The 20,678-nt window shown below is 45.7% G+C and overlaps 1 protein-coding gene across 3 annotated transcripts in view; it reads right to left on the bottom strand.

Annotated features, from left to right (window-relative positions):
- lima1a (LIM domain and actin binding 1a) overlaps positions 1–20,678 on the bottom strand; it is a 76,189-nt gene that overhangs the window by 29,715 nt on the left and 25,796 nt on the right. For all 3 annotated transcript variants that reach the window (XM_055664367.1, XM_055664366.1, XM_055664368.1), the window contains 3 exons: positions 10,106–10,239; positions 7,936–7,981; positions 2,760–3,236 (listed from right to left, as the gene is read on the bottom strand). In XM_055664367.1, coding sequence (XP_055520342.1) covers positions 2,760–3,236; positions 7,936–7,981; positions 10,106–10,224 — 642 coding nt within the window. In that variant the 5' untranslated portion in view covers positions 10,225–10,239. Of the gene's footprint in view, positions 1–2,759; positions 3,237–7,935; positions 7,982–10,105; positions 10,240–20,678 lie in introns of those variants that run through there.

Here is a 20,678-nt window from a genome sequence, read left to right as displayed (position 1 = left end):
AAGAAGGCAGGAGAATGGGGTTAAGAGGGAAAGATAGATTAGCTGATTGAATGGTGGAGTAGACTTGATGAGCCAAATTCTACTCCTATCACTTATGATCTTACTGTTGTACCCGCCTCAACCAATGCATTGCAGGCACTCACCACCCTCTAGAAACAAATAACACCTTGCACGTCTTCATTAAACTTTGCCCCTTTCACCTGAAAGCTAAGTCCTCTAGTATTTAATTTTTCCATCCTGGGGAAAAGGTTCAGACCATCTACCCTGTTGCCATGTAGGAAACTCAGCAGCTAATTTGTGCTGTTCCCATAAGGTTGCCCAATGTAGGCATAATATCCCAGCTCCGAGCAGCTCATTTGGTGGGACAGATAGCGGCCACAGTGCAAGTTTCCAGTCGGGTATTAGCCTGCCTGACGCCACATCAAAACTTTCACCAATGAGAGGTGCAGATATCAAGAGTAACTAGCCATTTTTGATAACAAATTCCCAACCGAAAAGGTGGGGCTCGCTATATCCAAAAACCACTCCATTCAAGAGCTCACACTAACTCCAAAATAGGAAACGCTGGAAATACTCAGGAGGTTCACAGCATCTGTGAAGAGAGAAACAGTCATCATAACCCAAAGGCTTTGTGGACCAGTGTCCAGCATATCATACAGCTTGAGGCTAGGAGCAATGTTCACTGCCCAGGGCTGTGTACAGTAGAAGGAGATAATCAACTGAGAACCAGCCACCCACCAAATTATCTGCGCTGCTTCCAATATTGTACTCCAAAATGCCTTCAGCTCCCAACTCCAAGTTTGAAATTCCCTCCATGCCCCTCGCATCTTTTTAAATGGTCTGTAAAACAACCTCCTTGATTGGGGTTTTGGCTATAAGAATATTTTTTTGCGTGACTGCCAAAATCCATGGGATAACGTGAGAAATATTGGGGCATTCTGCGAAATGAACAAAATCCTCGGAGCCCATCTGACACTGGAGGGGTTTGTGCTGGAGCGGCAGGTCTGCCACACACTTGCATGTTAAAACTGTTTGCAATCCTCCCACAGACAATTTTGCCATCAGAGCCAACATGTATGAACAGACAACTTGTCAAATACCAGATCAAGTTAAATCAGGTACACTAAATACCAGGGCAGGCTCCATGATCTAAATGGCCACCTCCTGCAACTCAATTGGGCAATGACAGTTGGGAGAAGTGGTTCCCATTCACTGACATCAAGCCAAGGGTGTGCCAGTCACCTATAGATGGAGGGGCCCCACAATGAACCAAATTCCACCCTCCATAGCCATGCCGCTAAATGTAGGTAATTTGGTAACTTTTCTTAAGTTCATAAGTTCTAGGAGCAGAATTAGGCCATTCCCCCGACAGCCCCTTTTCTTCCCCAATTCAGTGCAGCCGAGAATGGGGAAACCTGGGACCATCTCTACCCACTCCATTCTTCTTCCCAAGCTCCCAATTGAAATGGTCTGCGAAAGGGGGTGTACAAAGAATAGCACATTGGCCTCTTCCTTTAGCTTGGCAAGCTTAGGACATGTGACCAAGCTGAAGATGAGGAGCAATAAGAAAGTGTGAGATTGGGAGGGGGAAATAATTTGTACCCATTTATTTTATCCAGAGATTTATCCCTTTCTCAAGTTATTCTGGCATTTAGATAGACATAAAGTGCTGGAGTAACTCAGCAGGTCAGGCAGCATCTCTGGAGAAAAATAATAGGTGACAATTCAGGTCGGGACCCTTCAGAGGGAAAAGTTGTTTTAAGTCTCGAAGGGTCCCGACATGAATCATCACCTATCCATGTTCTCCAGAGATGCTGCCCGACCCGTTGAGTTACTCCAGCACTTTATGTCTCTTTTGTATAAACCAGCATCAGCAGTTCTTTTCTCTCTTGATATTTTGGCATTTAGTCCAGCATCCTTGCCATAAATTACACAAGAGGTTAATTGGCCCCTGTAAATTAACCCTAGCGTGTTAAATGTGGACGAGAAAGTGGGAGAATGAGTGTAGGGTGATCGATGGTCGGCGTGGACTCGGTGGGTCGAAGTGTCCGTTTCCATGCTGTATCTCTAACTAAAGTGAAGAAAGCAAGTTTGAGACTCAGCAGAGACACGCTTTAACTATTTGAGCTCTGGACACTCTCGACAACTCCAGAGCCACCAAGCCACCAAGACAGAAGCTGGGATCACATGAGTGGCAAGGATGATGGGGGGGGGGGGGGGGGGGGGGGGTGGTGAAGTGTCATTTGTGTAAACAGTATTTAATGTTTACAGTATAGCCTCCGAGAATGTTGGATAATTATTTGCACGGTTCCTGTATTGTATATATTTATTACTTGAATAAAGTCTATTTTGAAATAAAAAGGAAATCTCTCCTCTTTCTAATTTTTTAACTGAATGAACAAACTCGAACCAAAGCTAGATATCAAAGAGAGACTTAGAATGTAAACTTGCATTAGATACGATTTTAAATCTTAAACAAACCCAGGCTGGCTGGAGAAGGAGCAACTCTATTAGAAATAAAGAAAGTTGTATTAAATGTCATGGGAGCTGATCACTGGTTTCCTTAATTAACTTGATTTTAAAATCCTTCAAAAATTCAAACTCATTTAAGGTGACTAATATTGAAGCAGCAGAAATTAAGGTTAAAGAGGATTCCGCTAATATTTCAGATCGGACCAAGAAGCAAATAACGTTTAAAATGAACAAAGCAAGGATTCTCTGGCTTAACTCAAACAGCATTGTTGTGTGCAAACACTTACCTTGACTGGGAGTTCGTGCTGCCTGCACTTGGTCTGAGCATTCGCATCACCCTTCTCAAACATCATCTTCAAGCTGTTCAGTGGGACGTTAAACTTTTCAATTTTAGGGGAGATGGTCGGGTCTTGCGCTGTTCCGTTCTCCACCTCATTGCCCTCTTTTGAAAGCGCTCTCTCCATCTTCCAGCCCGTAGACTGCCCGTCGCTCTCTGCACTAGGGTAAGAAAATCTGCTCAAGGCTGCCGGGCTCTTGGGAGACTTGTTCCTTGTGGCAGAGGGGCTCTTGGAATTCTGATCCGACTTGCTCAGAAGCTCCAGACTAGCGTCTGGTTTTGGGCTGACAGCAACGACCAGAGGTCGGATAACTCTGACAGGCGACTTTGGAGGCAGAGGTTGTGCTGCAGATTCCGGAACTTCCCACTTCTTCTTCAAGATGCTCAGGATTCCCTTCCTCAGGTTAGGGGCCGGAGTTTCAGTGCCCTGCAAGAAGACAATTTACAAAGCCGGTTACAGGAAAGGAATGCCCACGGCATGGGTCGAAGCAAGTTTTTTTATGCAGTTCTGCAAGCAGGAAATGGTGCATACACATGCACATACGTGTCAACAGTGCTTCGAGTTTCATGGGCAGCTGCAACCATTTAGTGCTACAACTTGTACAGGCATTTCTGCCCTGGGGGTTTAACAGAAAGGCAGGAAACTGGAGCAGGAAATGATAAAACAGCAGGGTCTCCTTATAAGGAAAAAGGAAGAACAATGAAGGGAATTGTTAGGGATTTCACTTATACACTGGAACATAAAACAAGGTTTTACTTTTTTATTTAAAACAAAAAGCTAAATCGTATTTTAAGTAGATTTGATGGCTTTGGAATTAACTGGTTTCAAATTTCCAGTGAATGGTGGTGTTAATGCCACACTTTGTCCACACAGCCCTCCTCGTGTTCATCTCCCGCTTTATATACTCACTCAAATATATTCTTTATATATTTGAGCACGAATACAGAGACCGTGCAAGCAGCAGCAGCAGCACAGCAGAATGATGCATGCATCAAGTTGTGCTGTGGCTGGATAAGTTGCAGCTTTTAGAATTTAGTCCAGTCAGTAACAGGAATGAACCCAGTCAGCTTGCCTTTATTAACTGCAACTTCAGATGATATGCATTTCCCCATTGGTAGGATAATAGATTGTTCCCCAGAAGTATGAGACAATGGCAAGGAGCCATTTATTGCTCATCCTCAGGTGGTCTTCTTTGATACCAATTTTCAGAGTCAAGCTAGAATTGAACATGAACTGTCAGTCAGCCTGGGCAGGGCACGAGGGTCTGTCCCCTGAACAAAAGGACTTTCACTTCTCGTGCCCCTTTCAGAGGTCCAGCACGCAATTTCCAGCCAATGAAGTGTGGTATCGTTACAATGCAGGTAACACAGCTGGTGGCGCAGCGGTAGAATTGCTGCCTCACAGCGCCAGAAACCCGGGTTCGATCCAGATCACGGGTGCTGTCAGTACGGAGTTTGCACGTTCTCCCCGTGACCTGCATGGGCTTTCTCTGGGTGCTCCGGTTTCCTCCCACACACCAAAGGCATACAGGTTTGTAGGCTAATTTGGGGGGGGGGGGGGGTGTGTGTGTGTGTGTGTGTGTGTGTGTGTGTGTGTGTGTGTGTGTGTGTGTGTGTGTGTGTGTGTGTGTGTGTGTGTGTGTGTGTGTGCGGCAGGGACTCGATGTGTCAGTTCGTGCTGTATCTCTAAACTAAACAACAACCGTAACTTTGCACAAAGCAAGCTTCCACAACTTGTTCATTGCACGGTTTACCCATGCCACTGACCAACCTATTCCTTCACATCCATCAAAAGAATGCATCGTCACCCTCGTCTCCCGTCCCAGCCCCATTCCCTCATGTCTTGAGTCAGCAACCCCCTTGTGTCATTTAATCTCTCCCACCTTTCACCCCAGCAGAGATCTCTTATTGCCTTCCCTGCTCCTGCCCCAATGCTGCATGTTAAGACCCATTCCTCTCCACAGTTCTGATGAAAGATCACTAACATGGACGAGTAGCCATCTCTCTGTAGCTACTGCCTGACCTGTAAAGTGGGTCCAGCATCTCCCTGCACAGTGTGGAGAACAATACCTGCCAGCTACAGAATACCCTCTGCCAGGCTTCAGCAACTACTTTCACCTCAGTTGACCCACAGACTACAACACTCTAACCCACACTGTAAAATGGGCTGCCATCACATACACCCCTTGTGCCTCTTGCTCCAACAATGTTTCACATTGTTTTCCAATCTCTACAGCAAGCCTCTTGCTAGAATCCCGTGTATAGTTCGCAGAGGATTCCGCACATTTTTTGCAATACTTCCCCTTAAATTTACCTGATGTAATGCAAATCATTTCCTCTCTTATCTGGACTTGCAAATGAGCCAGTTACATGCTATCATTGGACAATTTTGCAATTACATATAAACTCAAAAGCAAAGAATATAGACCAAGATATAAAATGAGTCAGCGACAGCTATGTTCTATCATTAATGACTCATTTCCCATTACTACATCTTTTATATAATGGACATACAGTAAGCAGTGTTAACACAGTAACCTTCGACCAAAGAGCTTGCTGATTGAATGGAGTTGGTTAAATGAAACAGTCACGGCCATTGACACAACATATCAATGACATCATTGGTATGCTGGGCCTTTTGTATGGCAAGGGTGGGATACAATCCCAGACTGTGGTGTTAACCTCGGGTTTAAGATAGCGAGACGTGTCTTTTGCCCCTTCCAAGGCAGCAAGACTCATCTACACCATGTAAATCATCCAAATGGTTACCACTTAAGCAGAAGCCTACACAGCATCTCTGAAAACAATCAAAACTAAATGAATCATGATCCTCTTACACAACTCCCACTGGATTGAAGATGACTTATTTCCGCATTGGTTTCAGTTCTGAAGACTACGGTGTACTATGCACTCCTCTACCATCTACTTCATTGGAGGCCCTCGGACTATCTTTGATTGGACTTTAACTTGCACAAAACATTATTCACATTATTCCCTTTATCACGTATCTGCGCACTGTGAATGGCTCGATTGTAATCATGTATTGTCTTTCCACCCACTGATTAGCACGCAACAAAAAGCTTTTCACTGTACCTCGGTACACGTGACGAGAAACTAAACTAAACTGTACAGATGGGATAGGTATTGTGTGATGGGGTGGGTGGGTGGGTACGTCGTGGTGAAGGGCATTCTGGCCAGTCTACAGTGAGCTTCTGTGTGCTCCCAGGCACGGCCACTAGAACCTCAATACTATCCCCAGTGCTTCTACTCCATTTTGAGCCGTTGCCAGCAAGAGATTGGCAGGTGCCAGTGGGAATATTGCACCTTGGAGGCTTTAAGCATCGCAGTCTTTTGCTCTGTCTGCCTGATAACTTCTTCCCCATGGCAGCTCAGAGTACGTTTCCTTGGCCTCAGGTATGCAAACAGCATGGAGACTCAAGAATGCGCAGATGCTGGAATCTTGAGCAAATCACTAAGTGCTGGAGGAACTCAGCAGGCCAGGCAGCATCTGTGGAGAGAAATGGACAGGTGGCATTTCAGGTCGGGATCCTTCTTCATTCTGAAGACAAGTCTCAACCCAAAATGTCACCTGTCCATTCTCTCCACAGATGCTGTGTGAGCCACTGAGTTCCTCCAGGAATTTGTGGTTTATGCAAACAACATGGGCTGTCCAACAGCTGACTGAGCGACTAGGGCCACAGTGCTGGTGATGGAGGTCTGGGAAGACACTAACATTGGTTCGCTTACTCTCCTGGCGAATTTGGAGGATTTTACAGAAACACTATTGTTGGTATTTCTCCAGTGCTTCAAGATGCCCGTTAAGGATGGTCCAAGTCTCACAAGACTAAGAAATGCATGGACCATTGCTGCCTGAAAAGCCACACATTTTGTGCCAAGTCGGAGGTCATGGTTTTCAAAATCCCTTTCCCTAAATTGACCAAAGGCTGGGCAATGGCAAATTTATTCATCACCGAAAGATGGCTCCGGGAGATACGAAAAGAGGCCCACATTTTCCAGGGCCTTGTTGAGAACCTTCACAGCATTTCCTCGCCTAACAAACACCAACATATCACAGTCGCAATTAGAATTTACATTAATAGCTCGAGATGAAGGAAAGGCAAGAGGTGATTTAGTCGTCAAAAGGGGGTAGTAGAATACAACTGGCATATACGGGGTTGTAGGAAGAGGGCACCTTTGCACCCCATTAAGTCCATTCCACTTTTAATTACTGTATAGTACTGCTGGCCTGCACTATTGACCCACAAATCAACAAACGAGATAAAAAAAAAAAAGTTGAATTAAAATACATGGTAAACCACAATGCCTTTACCACAATAATTAACTTGCCCAAATTTGCTTGCCGATTTCCAATTCTAAAGTCTGAAACAAATCGGGTTTCAGAAGGAAACAGCTCAACCAAGATATTTATTTATAATTGCACAAGACGGTGCCTGCTATATTATTAAAACAATGGAAAGTTTCAGCAAATGCTGCAATTACTAACAAAATGGGATAGTTAATCTTCAAACAAGATAAACGACCTTCAAAAAGAACCTATAAGAACTGTACCTGCTTGCAATTCATTATCAACACCAAGTGTTTAACAGTCCACCGCACAGAGAAATAGCTAGATAAAGCCTGTAGGAATTAAAAGGGATTATTGGATGAACTGGGATCGAGGCCCACCTCAATCTTAACTCTTCAAATCCGAATGGGCATTTAACCTTGAGAAGTGTAACAGCCACGATCCAGAAAGCAACAGGAAATATCTGCTCTAAAAAGGAACTAAATTAGGTTTAAGTTTATTATTGTCATCTGTACTGAGATGCAGTGAAAAGTTTTGTTTTGCATGTTATTCAAGCAGATCAGAGAGACCAAACATAAATGCAAGAGGATAGGCACAAAAAGCTGGAGTAACGCAGCGGGACAGGCAGCATCGCTGGAGAGAAGGAATGGGTGATGTTTCAGGTCAAGACCCTGCTTCAGACTGTAGATCTCACCTACCTGCTCCAGCCTAGTTTATTTTTCATGAGCAAAACACATCAGATCCTTCACTGTGCACTCTTAATGCGCGCACACACACAAAATAGAAAGCACCAAGAAGAGCAATCTGAAGAAACACCTACCAACTTTCTTCGGTCACTGCTTGCTTCCTCCGCTGCCTTCTGATACCTGATGAGAGAGTGGGAAGACTGAGATTACCAAGAGGCAAGTAAAAGAAGAACATCGACAATGTTATTTGTCCCTTTGGAAAGGGGGCAGAAGAAGTTTACCAGAATGATGCCTGGATTATTGATTAGTAAGGGTGTCAAAGGTTATGGGAAGAAGGCAGGAGAATGGGGTTGTGAGTGAAAGATGAGTGCTAATTGAATGAATAGACTCGATGGGCAGGCTATGATTGAATGGTGGAACATATCAGACTAACGTATGGGCAAAGTCATCGCTGGCTCAGTAATTCTGGCTCCTATGACTGAAAGACATGAGGGAGAAAAGTACCAATTGGGTATCGTGACCTATCCAGAGGACACGTGCTGGAAACTAGCCGTGCTGAGACACGAGGTGATACTACTTGGCACAGTCCAATTGTTGGCACTGTGGCTCAAACGTGAGCAAGCAGCATTCAGGCATTGTGCAAATGGTTAGCTGGTGCTGGAGAACCAATGCCTCCAGGAGTGGAGAGGAGAATTTTTTTTTATTTTTTTAAATGGATACCAAAAAGATAAATAGAGGAGACACAAAGAACTGCAGATGCTGGAATCTTGTACAAAGCGCAAAGTGCTGGAGCAACTCAGCATGTCAGGCGGCATCTCTGGAGGAGATGGATAGGCGACGTTTCCAGTTGGGACCCTTCTTCAGATAGATGATAGAGGACAGTTGAACTGTTTTAGAAACCCAGTGCAGTGATAGGTTCACAAATCCAAGTCTGCCACTAGCTGCCAATGCAATCTGCCCTTTTCCCTTTCCACCCACTCTGTCTGAAGGAAGGTTTCAACCCAAAACTTCACCCATTCTGTCCAGAGATGCTACCTGTCCCACTGAGTTACTAGCATTTTGTGTCTATCTTCGGTTTAAACCAGCATCTGCCATTCCTTCCAACACAATCTGCTTTACAGATTTACTGCAGGAATTTTGTTGGGAAAAGTTGTCCCTTTCAATGTCATTTTACATGTTGCATACACACTTGTACTCATGTCTAAAACAAGCACCACGAGTTTGCAAAAAGTAGACAATTGTTCTTTTGACGATTGTGTGCAATATTGTAGGTAGACAAAAATGCTGGAGAAACTCAGCGGGTGAGGCAGCATCTATGGAGAGAAGGAATAGGTGACGTTTCGTGTCGAGATCCTTCAGGCTGATGTTGGGGGGGGGGGGGGGGGGGGTGGGGGGGGGGGGGGGGGGGTGAGGAGAGAAAGGAAGAGGGAGAGGTGGGAAGGGAGAGGGGAAGGAGGGAGAAAGCAAGGACTATTTGAAATTAGAGAAGTCAATGTTCATACCACTGGGGTGTAAACTACCCATGCAAAATAAGAGGTGCAGTTCCTCCAACTTGCGCTGGGCCTCACTCTGGCAATGGAGGCCCAGGACAGAAAGGTTGGATTTGGAATGGGAGGGGGAGCCACCGGGAGATCAGGTTGGTTCTGGCGAACTGAGCGTGCAATACTGTACTCATCAGGATGAGGAATGCTACTGGTACCCAACACGCTCCCTGTACTCACTCTGTCAGCCTGAAAGGAAACTGTCTCCCTACACAGACCACTGCCCCCCGCCTATGTTAACCATACTCACAGGTGACAATTTTGTGCCAAATTGTAGGGACAGTCTCATCTTCGTGGATTTGGGTTTGATTTGTTGCACCCAATTCACTGTGACAATAGTACTCCTCAATCAATGGCTCGCATTTAGTTTACCGTGGAAACAGGCTCTTCGGCCCATACCGACCATCGATCACCCGTTCACACTAGTTCTATGTTAATCCACTTCCTACACTCCAGGGTCAACTTAGATGGCCAATTAACCTACAAACTCGCACGCCTTTGGAATGCGGGCGGAAACTGGAGCACCCCGAGGAAATTCATGCAGTCAGAGGGAGAATGTGCAAACTCTGCACAGGCAGCACCCGAGGTCAGGATCGAACGTGGATGCCTGGTGCTTTGAGGCAGCAACTCTGCCAGTTGTGCCACTATGCCGCCCAAATCACTATTCCAGGGCAACAAGAGACGCAGCGAGAACCGGCACAGCCAATGTTTCATACACTGGGAAAGCCACTTAATTTCATTAAGAGATTGTGGAACTACTTACTTCGAAAAACGCTCCCTGAGCGCGGCTGATCCTCTTTTATTAACGATGGACAGCTCTTTGGCAGTGACCCGCAGAGAATGAGAAGCCCATTGCCCTCTGCTGAATGGTGATTGCTCCATGTCCTCTAAACTTGCCTGTGTAAAAAGAGGATAAAAGTGTGAGTATACAACTTTGACACTAAAACAAGCTGACAGGAGAAAAGTTATCGCTTGCAAATTAGTGACACCAATAGCAAGCAATTATAACATGTTACTCAGCTAAAGATGCTATAATTAAAAACGGCGTTGAGGGTTCATTGGTTCCTTGTTGACAATTTAAAAGCCTCCATGCAACTCCAAGTATATTATCCCATGAACAAATGGCTCATTGATGACAAACAATGCAACACTCAACTTTAACAGATTCCTTCAACTGATTCTAATGGAAGTTGGCATTTTCAAACCGTAGACCATTGCTACAATTTCTAAACGCAAGTTTCCCACACTATTATTTTACTGCAGTTTAGATTAGAAATACAGCATGGAAACAGGACCTTCGGCCCATCAAATCCATGTCGACCATCAATCACCCATTCACACTAGATCTATGTTATCCCACTTCCTTGTTCACCTCTTATGAACAGGGTGGGGCCAGTCTATGATTATGTTGGCTGCTTTATCGAGGCAGCATGAAATGTCGACGGACTGAGATACAGCAAAAAGCTTTGTTTGATTGCTATCCAGTCAAATCATGACATATGCGAGTCTGAAGAAGGGTCCCAACCCAAAATGTAACCTATTCATGTCCTCCAGAGATGCTGCCTGACCCGCTAAGTGACTCCAGCACTGTGTGTTCAAGACACTAGTACGCGTGTGTTAATCTCACAGCATGTAAAGGTAATGCACAGTTTATATTGGTCAGATGCATGCCTCTTACCTGATGTTGTACACCACAGGCAAGTGCAAAAAGGAGTTTTGGAGATGGGCGTGGGTTGGAAGAGTCAGGTATATTAATGGGAAATTAGGTTAGCCACAATTTACTATTAAATATAGAAAGTATTCAACAATTGGATCCAAACCACCTTCAGGTTCAGCACAGCAAGAGTTAAGCAAATTCCTTGACAGAAATAGGAAACATTCTTTAAGTGTGGAGTACACTCATTTACTGGGATCATATTTGCAAACGTTAACATGTTGATACTCTGGCAGTAAACCACATGAAGCTAATTGCTCTCTCATTTTGTTCACACAACAAAGGATTCAAACGGGATTGCTGCTAATTCTTACAAATCACTGTGCAAAACAAAATTAGATTTGATATATTTGTAACCAGATGAAAAAGTAGGTGACTAATAAATGCTTGAACTGAACTCAGTCAGCTTTGTCGACTTACTTAGTGCAAAACTAAAAGTTCTTTTTTATTGCTTGGGCAGTGCTTTGCCCATCTCTAATCTTTAAAAAATGTACCAAGCTCGGACATGTAGTATCTGAAGTTATGCAACGTTCACACAGTTGCTAGGAGCAGACCATTATTTGGCCCTAGGGCTCAAGATGTATCTTGGCTACTTCCTACACTGAAAGTGCATGCTGTCCCTTGACAGAATAGTACAGGCCGCGTACAAAAGGAGCAAAAACACTTTGGTCATTGAACTTGAAGATATCCACATTTTAAGCTGCCATCCTAATCGGCCAAACTAGCGCAGAATAAATGAAAACTTAATTCTTCCTATCCTCGTAAATTCTTCACGTCTGAAGAAGTGTCTCAACCCGAAACGTCACATAGTCCTTTTCTCCAGAGATGCTGCCTGACCCGCTGAGTTACTCCAGCATTTTGTGTCTATCTTTGGTGTAAACAAGCATCTGCAGTTCCTTCCTACACAAATTAAAACCTGTATGGTTTGAATAGTTTATCCACCTATCCATCCACTCAATATTACTGGTCGAACAGAGAAAGATAATGGCAGGAACAGTAAAATAAATTAAATAAGGTTGCCCAAAAGCAAATTCTCAACTGGTTCAGGTTTTATTCAATAGCATCAACTCCTGACTTTTTTTTTGACCAAGTTTTTGTACATGGGTGGCACAGCGGTAGTTGCTGCCTTACAGCACTTGCAGCGCAAGAGACCCGGGTTCCATCCCGACTGCGGGTGCTGTCAGTACAGAGTTTGTATGTTCACCCCGTGACCAGTGTGTGTTTTGTCAGAGAACTTCGCTTTCCTCCCACACTCCAAAGACATCCAGGTTTGTAGGTTACCGTAATTGGCTTGGTGTGTGTAAATTGTCCCTCGTGAGTGTGGGATATAGTGTCAATGTGTGGGGATCGCTAGTTGGTGCGGACTTGGTGGGCTGGAGGACCCGTTTCCACACTGTATCTCTAAACTAAACCAAACCAAGTCTTAAGTATAAAATTAAAGGTTAGTCGGAACTCACAAGTTGAAGAAAACTTATCCCACAGTGCTACTGCCACCTTGTGGAACAACCACCATTCTTGATGGTCATGCCGGGGGGGGGGTTGGCGGGTGTGTGGCGACAGGCACAAGCAACACTCGACACCTCGTTGTGCATACTTTCTTCTCAAATCAAAAAAAATAGAACCATTGAACAAGCCTCATGCTTTCATGCCATGCCCCATTTTCCATTTGGATCCTTTCCTTTCGTTTAGAGCAAGTCTCATGAGCCACAGGTAAACACGCATTTTTTGTTGGAAAAACAGTGTTCCGTGGGTAAACTTCAAAAACATTTTCAAGGTCCCTACAGAAAAAAACGAACAATGTGCGCGTTTATGATGGGTCGAGCTGTACCAACTCATGCGCCCAGCCGGGACCACAAATCATATCTTTGACCCTAATAGGTGCACCCTTCATTATTGCTATTTTTAGCACTTGTCCATCCTTGTTCTATCTTACTGCCAAAACAGGTGTATCGAGGGGTGTATACTGTTTATGTTATTGCTTGTTTTAACCCCCCCCGCTCCCACACCGTATTTATCGCTTCTATATCACTTACTTTAATGCTTGTGCGAGGTTATTCTCTCATTCCGTCCGGTGTAAACTTTGCTATTTGTGTATTTTAGGGCACACTCGTTCCTTTTTTATGGTCGCTTTTTGTGTACGTTCCCTCTTTTGTTTGCTTTCGGTTTCTCTCGAATCTGGTGAGTGCTTGTAACTCTAGCGATCTGACGAGACTTACATGGTGTCTTTCTGTGTAGGGCGTCTATTTCGTTACTTTCGTCGTTCGGTATATCAGATGTATAGTGCTTCAATCGCGAGCCACCGTTTCGCCTCACGATTTATACTCACCCGTCACTGTAGCTTCTTGTGTGTTTTCATGATTGTGATTATCTCAGGTCTATTGAGATACACTTGTACTGCATAATATGAGTCTGGCATCTTTCAGTAGCTTTTGTCACCTTTTTCACTACTTGCGCCTAGTAAGGACGTGCTTAGCCACTTACGTGTTTCCTGTGCATGCAGGTTATGCGTTTGGTGTCGTTTTTTTCTTTTTCTTCCTACATTCTATAGCACCTTGTTCATTTCACGATCATCCTTTTCCTCTACTGTCAGTAGAGTGCTGTATAGCTTCAGCTCTCCCTTGTTAGGCCATGCGTGTATTTTCTGTAGCTATGTGGTGCGCTTTTCTTTAGGTCTCTTCAGACACACGCTCTTTACTTCACCCTGTAGACAGTACATGTCACACTACGTTTTTTGTTGGTGATTCATTTTTGAACCTTTTCTCCGCATCGCCTCTCTACATTAGGTTTATTTATTGAGGGTCCCTTGTAATGATATTCTTCTGCTTTCATACTTTTTCTGCTTTTTTCTACTGCATCTCTATAGTCCCGTTTTTTGTGGGTTGTTGGGTTTATGTGATGTTCCTTTCTCACATGATATCTTTTCCTGCTTTTATCTACGTGTTACCAATGGAACCCGCAAAATGCATATTCATCCCTTAGCATCAGGCCTTAATAGGTCGCACTTTATGAGATAAGTGATCTGATGCTCTTGTATTTTTTGTTGGTTTTGTTGTGTGCCTCGCCACTGCTGGGTTATTTTGATTTTTTTGCCTATCCTTTCGTTTGCGACTTATACTACCTGCTTAGGCGTGCGACGCTCTCGTGCTGCCGTCTACGCTCTTTCTGCTTTCTTTTTTTCCCCTTCTCCTTCCGTCTTTTTATGACCGTAGATATTCTCATCACCTCGGCCACATGTCCACCACCTGCCCAAGCATGACGCTCAGTATTTATCTTTGTTCCTAAGGTAATTTCATCGGCCTTACAATCACACAATTCTCGGAAGCTCCATCCTCATGAACCATCCACTAAATTATGTGGGTCCTTGTTGCGAGTTGCAGGTGGTTCTTCCCAGAATCACCTACTTTGGTCCTCATCTTCAATCAGAGTGACAGGTGATCTGGTTCCCCGTCTTTCCCGCATCATCATCCGTCTATCGATACTAGTTTGCCTCGTGCAATTGTCTCAGATTTCCATTCTCCTTTGTCACACTACAAACGGTTTTGCTAAGGTTAGCACATTTGGGTTCCATGTTCACGGTTCTACTCGATCTCCATTTACTTTCCCTCACGTTAGGAGACACCCACACAATTGTGATCACGGGGAGCGATCGTCGGTCTCTTGCCACACCAAGGTTTGAAAGGAGGTGAGGAAGTAACACAGATGTTGCTTCCACATCCACCCCCAAGAGTCTTTGGTGGCTTGAATAACGGTGTGCGAGGCTATTTTTAGAGCTAGGATGGAGCTCCCGTGGAACGGCTCTTACTCAAACTGCCCACCCTGCTGTAAGTAGCATCCAACTAATTTTGACCATTCGTCTTCCAACATGAACCAATTCTAAAAAAAGGTTCATCTTACCTAGCTTAGCGTGGTGACACGAGACACCATCGCCCCCACGCATCACACAAGGTCAATCATTCTCATCGCCTCACTTATGCCAGCCTCCTTGTCTGGACCCCTTTAATCTGCAACGGTTCGACTGACCTCTTGCATAGCACTTCCCCGAGTCTCAGGCAGAGTTGTGTAAGAACAATTTCTATGCCGTCCTCTTTAAAAGAAAGCATATATTCTAGGACTCAGTTGTTTATTCCGTGCCTGGTCCACGACTTAATCTTCATCATATTCCTTTACTCCAACCAACAGCTGTGTTTGTGCATTGAATTGAAGGCAGTGCCCGTGAAAACATGCCAAGTTGAGCCAGCTAGGATCAATGGGACACTGTTCACGAGAGACAGGTACTATGGTATAGGACAGCGGTTTCGCAGGTGTAATGAGGCCAAACACGCGCACGGTGCGACAACTGTAGAATGGATGGCCTGTGGTCCGTCCGGGGGGCATATTGTTGGGGCGCGGTCGTACTTGTACACGTTACTCGTGCTGCATGCCGTTGGGATGTACAATCTTGTACAACGATGATGTATCAGTGGGTGAAAGACAGCATTGACATTGATTTTGGGTTTCTTCATACGCCGACTACACGATTTAAAAGGTTATTGGGTTATTCAACTTCCCATTGCAAAGACAGGCACTAGCCTGACAGCGGCTCCAGTACTGTCCGTCAGGCACGAGCTCTCGGTCAGTCGATAGTGCGGCTTCCTGCTGCACTTGGCTTCCTCGTCCGAGGGTCTTCCTGCAACGCGTTGCGCATTCCGACCTCCTTTGACTGGCAAACTTGCTCTGGGTATCTGCCCCCCGTATCTCCTCCTTTTTGGGCTGCTTCACGAGTTCCCGTTGCTATTCGCTAACTGGTCCTCGCATTTTCTCTCTCTGTTCACAGCCGTTGCCACGCCCCATCATCCTATTCTTGGACACGTTCCCGCCACCGTATCCGCCCAGCTTCTGCCACGTCAGGCACTCCCTTTTTGCTTCTCTTGGCTCGTCCGGTGCCCCGCCTCGGCTCTGTGGTATCCCAGCCCGGCTCCTTCCGCCTACCACACATCCTACTCACATAGCGTCATGTGGTAGTCGTTCTCACCTTGCCTATTACAGCTGCGCTCACTTGTAGTGTATGGCCGTCACAGTGTTGCACTGCTTTTGGCATTGTTTTTCTAGTTGACTCCCCGTTCTCCCATGGTCTTTCCCCACTATTCTGCGTGCATGTGGCCACTTTCCCTTCTTTAATCTCTATGCACACGTGTCTACCCGGATTTTTCCTTGTTTTTTTTTTTGTTACCGCCCCCCCTTATTGAGTGCTGGCCTGTGTATATTAATGTGAGGGTGACTCAACACCATATTCCGAGACTAGGAATGCAGCTGTGGTTACCCCAACCCAAGGTGTTGCTGGGACTTCGTGGTCATGTAACGCTACGGGGCCGATCGCACACGTGCCCGCGGCCTCAGATGATGACGTTGTGTGTCTTTTTTCCCCGGTTCTCACACGCCAGTTTTTTATCCCATTACCAGCTTAGTTATTGCTCGTGTTCCAGCCCGGCATTCTTTTGTGTGATGGCGAGTAATTTCGCTGGCCTTCCCCTTGCCACGCCGCTTTGCTTGATTCAGTTCTGCTGCATTGTTCAAAGCTAGCTTTATCGCTCGGTGGGATCGTGTGTCTTCAAGGTTGCGGGAGACCCCTCGCTCTTTTTTTTTTTTTTTCTGTTGAGCCCCAGAGGTTGTGTTTGCTGATTTTTGAGAAGAACATGAGAAGCTTTGAGAACTAGTAAAGCGGCAGGATGTGATCCTGAGTAGCAGATGTGGGGATGGCCGCTTGTCCTATCTTCGTCTCGCAAAGGCAGTATGGGTTTTTCGTTAGGTATGTCTTCCACTTTTTATAATTCACAGCGGTCCCGGGATTTATTATAATAGTGTGTCTTCTGTTTGCTCGCCATCGGCGTCTTGGTGTGTTTTTTTTTTTTTTTTGTTTTGTTTTGTTCTGCATTGTTATATTGGATCATGTGTCCTCCCCTTCTCCCCGTTTTCATACTGTCCCTTCCCCCCTCGCGTTCTAGCTCCCGGTTGATAGTTTCAGGCTCAGCGAGTTCGTGTCGTTCTAAGTCGTGAGATGTGTGTTCTGCCATAATCCCCGTATTGTGACGCTTCCCCCACTGTGGTGTGTTGTTTGATGTGTCTTCCACCGTATCGCCTTTTTCTTGCGCTCAACTATGTCCTTTTCATGTGCCCGATTTCCTTTACTTGTGACCCCCTAGTCTCTAGGCTTCTCGCCTGGGAATTTGTGTCTTGTTGGTTTCTTCCTCCTTACTCCTCCCATGCCCGATAACCTATATCCACTCTTGCGTCCAGTTGCGTGTTGTCGGCAAACACGAGCTTTCTGTGTTGGAATAATCTGAAAGGTGATTGGGTTCTTTTTGTAGGCGGATGCCGCCACATCATTACATCAATTAGTGGTTTGGTGGCTCACAGCCTTGTGTCTTATGCCCTCAGTCCCTGCTAGGTGTCGATACAAATGCGGCGCCCATCCACACCCTGGTGTGTTATTGTAGTAGTTTTTCCTATGGAGCGAATGCATCAGCGGTGGCTGGTTCTTTTTTTTTTTTTTGCTTTTTCCGTCCGAACGTGGTTGCCCTCTCTTTTTGCTCCTGTGTTTGATTGTTGTTGTCTTCGCCTTGGTATTTTTTCCCCGACTCTCTACGTTACATCGATTTTTTTCCCTCGCATCTGCAAGTTCATCATTACAATCTTCCTACATGGTCTACTCCAACGGCATTCCGGGTGTCTGGTCATCCTTCTTCCTTGCCTATGGGTTCTAATGTATTTGTGGCCCACCGGCCTTCTTGTCTCTTTACAGTCGTGGGGGGTCCTGTGTATGTTTTCCCCGCTCTCTATGTCTCTTGACTCTCGCCTTCCCCATTCCGGTGACAGTGTATGTGGTTGTTGTTTGGTACGCGACCTCTAACTGGGCTGGGACGATGCCTAGAGCGAGTTTTGTGGATGTAGCCAGCATTGCTGCACATCGTAGATGTGTTTGCTCAATATTATAGAATGAAAGACATCAGAGTTTCCAGAGTTTTCCTGTGAGTGTTCTACAATAGTCTTTATGGTTTTCACAACCTGATTGTGTGTGTGTACGTTTCGTTGTTGCTTACGTGTACCGCCCCCAGGCTCCCCTCGCCCACGAGGTTGGTTGTTTTGCCCAGCGCTCCCGCCCCAATACCCACTCCCCACATATACAAGGACCATGTCATTGTATTCCATCCCCAATTTCCCTTCCACTGTCGGTCTTGTAGTGTGGAGGTAACCAGCGGCCGGAGAAACCAGTAGGTCCCCGGGTTTTGTCGTTCCGGGAGCCAACCCGATACCTTAATGTCTGTGCACAGTGGGCATACAGCGTGGGCTTGGCCCGCTGTGAGGCCGCACTTCCCCCTTTATGCCCCATTCAACCTACCAGCGGTTTTGGGCTGGTTATGATGGTTTTGCGCCGTGTGTTTGCCCCAATTGAATACCCATCGTAGCCAGACTCGAAATTGGACGACACTCATAACCAGCATTTCGGTATGGGCCCGCTCCCGTCTAAATGTGCGGTTCTCCCCTTGTGGTGGCCAACACGGGAGCAGCCTCCCCCTTCCCCCCTGTCCTTTTTATTCTTTCTCTTTTTTTTTTTGTTGTTTTTTTTCTTTTTTCTTTTTTTTTTCCTCTTTTTCCTCCTTTTTTTCCCTCTTTTTGGCTTTTTCTCTCCTTTTTTGTTTTCCTCCCCCCCCCCGTTTTTTTTGTATGTTAAATGGTGCTTTGCTTTCGGGGGTGTTATTTAGGGGGAGATGGTAGCGCGCCCTGGGTGTCATGCTATAATGATGATGTACTGTGATTTCGGTAGGTAGTGGGTGCCGCAGGCCCCCCGCTCAGCCCCGATGGTTTTGATGGTTTCGTTCCCCCAGCACAGGCAAGCGCGGTGTCTAGGAGTATAGTGCGCCGGTTCTACTGCAGTTGATACAGTTGGTGTTGGCTTTTTTTTTTGCGTACCCTACCCGGATGTATTGCGTACACGTTTGGGCTCCCCCATGAGGAAGGACCTTATGCTAATGAGGGACGGCCCCAGAGCCTGGTCCACCCGCCCGGCTTCCTGGGATGTTCGGACTGTCTCTGGCAGACAGATGGCGCGACTTGGTTATTTTGCTTCTAGAATTAGAAGCTTGCGGGGGCTCTTTATAGAACACGTACAAAATCTTCCGGGGGCGTGGACAGGTAGATGCAGGAAGCTGTTGGCCGATGTTGTATGGCGCCTTCCGGGGCCACGGGGCCCCGCTCCCCGGGAACGGTGGACATCTTTCCAACCGAGATGAGATAAACTTTTCCACACCGAGGCGTGAGGCCTTTGGAACACTCTGAACAGCGGGTCTGAGGCAGTATGGGCTTAGTTTTACGAGGGAGTGATGGGCCTGGCCCTAAGGGGCTCAGGGGTATGGAGAGACGGCTAGGCGGGATCTACCGACAAGGCCTGTTTTATCTGATCAGCCATGTTCGCTTGAATGGCGGTGCAGGCCGAGGGCATTCACGGCCTCCTACTCGCATTCTACTTTCTATGTTTCTGACACACACACAATTGGTTTATTATTGTCACATGTACTGAGACACAGTGGAAAAAACTTTGCCTTGCATGCCATCCAGTCAAATCATACCATACAAGTACAATCAAGCCATAGACAAGAACAACTGAAAGGTCACCTCTTCATGTTCCCCAGAGATGTTACCTGACCCACACTTACTCCAGCACTCTGTCCTTTTGTGTAAACCAGCATCTGCAATTCTTTGTTTTCATGTGTATAAATAATGAGAGGAATAGATCGGATAGGGGTACAGAGTCTCTAGCCCGGAGTCGGTGAATCAAGGACCAGAGGTTTAAGGTGAAGGGGAAAAGGTTTGAGCAGAATCTTTTTCACACAAAGGGTGGTGGGTGTATGGAACCAACAGAGGAGGTAGTGGAGGATGGGACTATCCAAACATTTAAGAAACAGTTAGACAGGTGCATGGATAGCATGGATAGGACTGGTTTGGACATATATGGACCAAACGCAGGGAGGTGGGACAAATGTAGCTGGGTCATGTCGGCCGGTGTGGGCAAGTTGGGCCGAAGGGCATGTTTCCACGCGTATAACTCCATGACTATGACAAGGTACAGCAAAGAGAAAAACAGAATGCAGAATATAGAGTTACAGCTACACAGAATATCCCAAAAGACCATAACATGGACATGTTAGCTTGGAAGCTGAGAGGGGAGGAATTTGAAAGTTAATTTTCCTTCTGGGCATTATTAATTTGAAAACAAATTGAGGTAATGCAACAATTAAAAATATTTGTATTTAGGTACTTACCCAGATCTAAACAAACAAATGACAAAAGCAGCCCAGAATAGTCCAATTCCCAAGCAGCATCCTCTTAATTAGCAAAATATTACATGCTGGTTACCCACACCACAAATGACAAGGATTTTTTAAAACACCCAAAATTAAAATCAGCCTGTATTAACGTAGAAAAACAATAAACTGCAGGTGCTGCTTTACACAAAAGGACAGAGTATTTCATTCAAATTGGGGCGGCGCAGCTGGTAGAGCTGCTGCCTCACAGCATCCGAGTCCCAGGTTCGATCCCGACTTCAGGTGCTGTCTGTGTGACGTTTTCCATGTGACCGTGTGGGTTT

The sequence above is a fragment of the Leucoraja erinacea genome, chromosome 40 (genome assembly GCF_028641065.1).
Source record: "Leucoraja erinacea ecotype New England chromosome 40, Leri_hhj_1, whole genome shotgun sequence".
NCBI classification, from domain to species: domain Eukaryota; kingdom Metazoa; phylum Chordata; class Chondrichthyes; order Rajiformes; family Rajidae; genus Leucoraja; species Leucoraja erinaceus.
The sequence above is the reverse complement of the archived record's forward strand: the minus strand, read 5'-3'. Positions and strand labels throughout refer to the sequence as shown.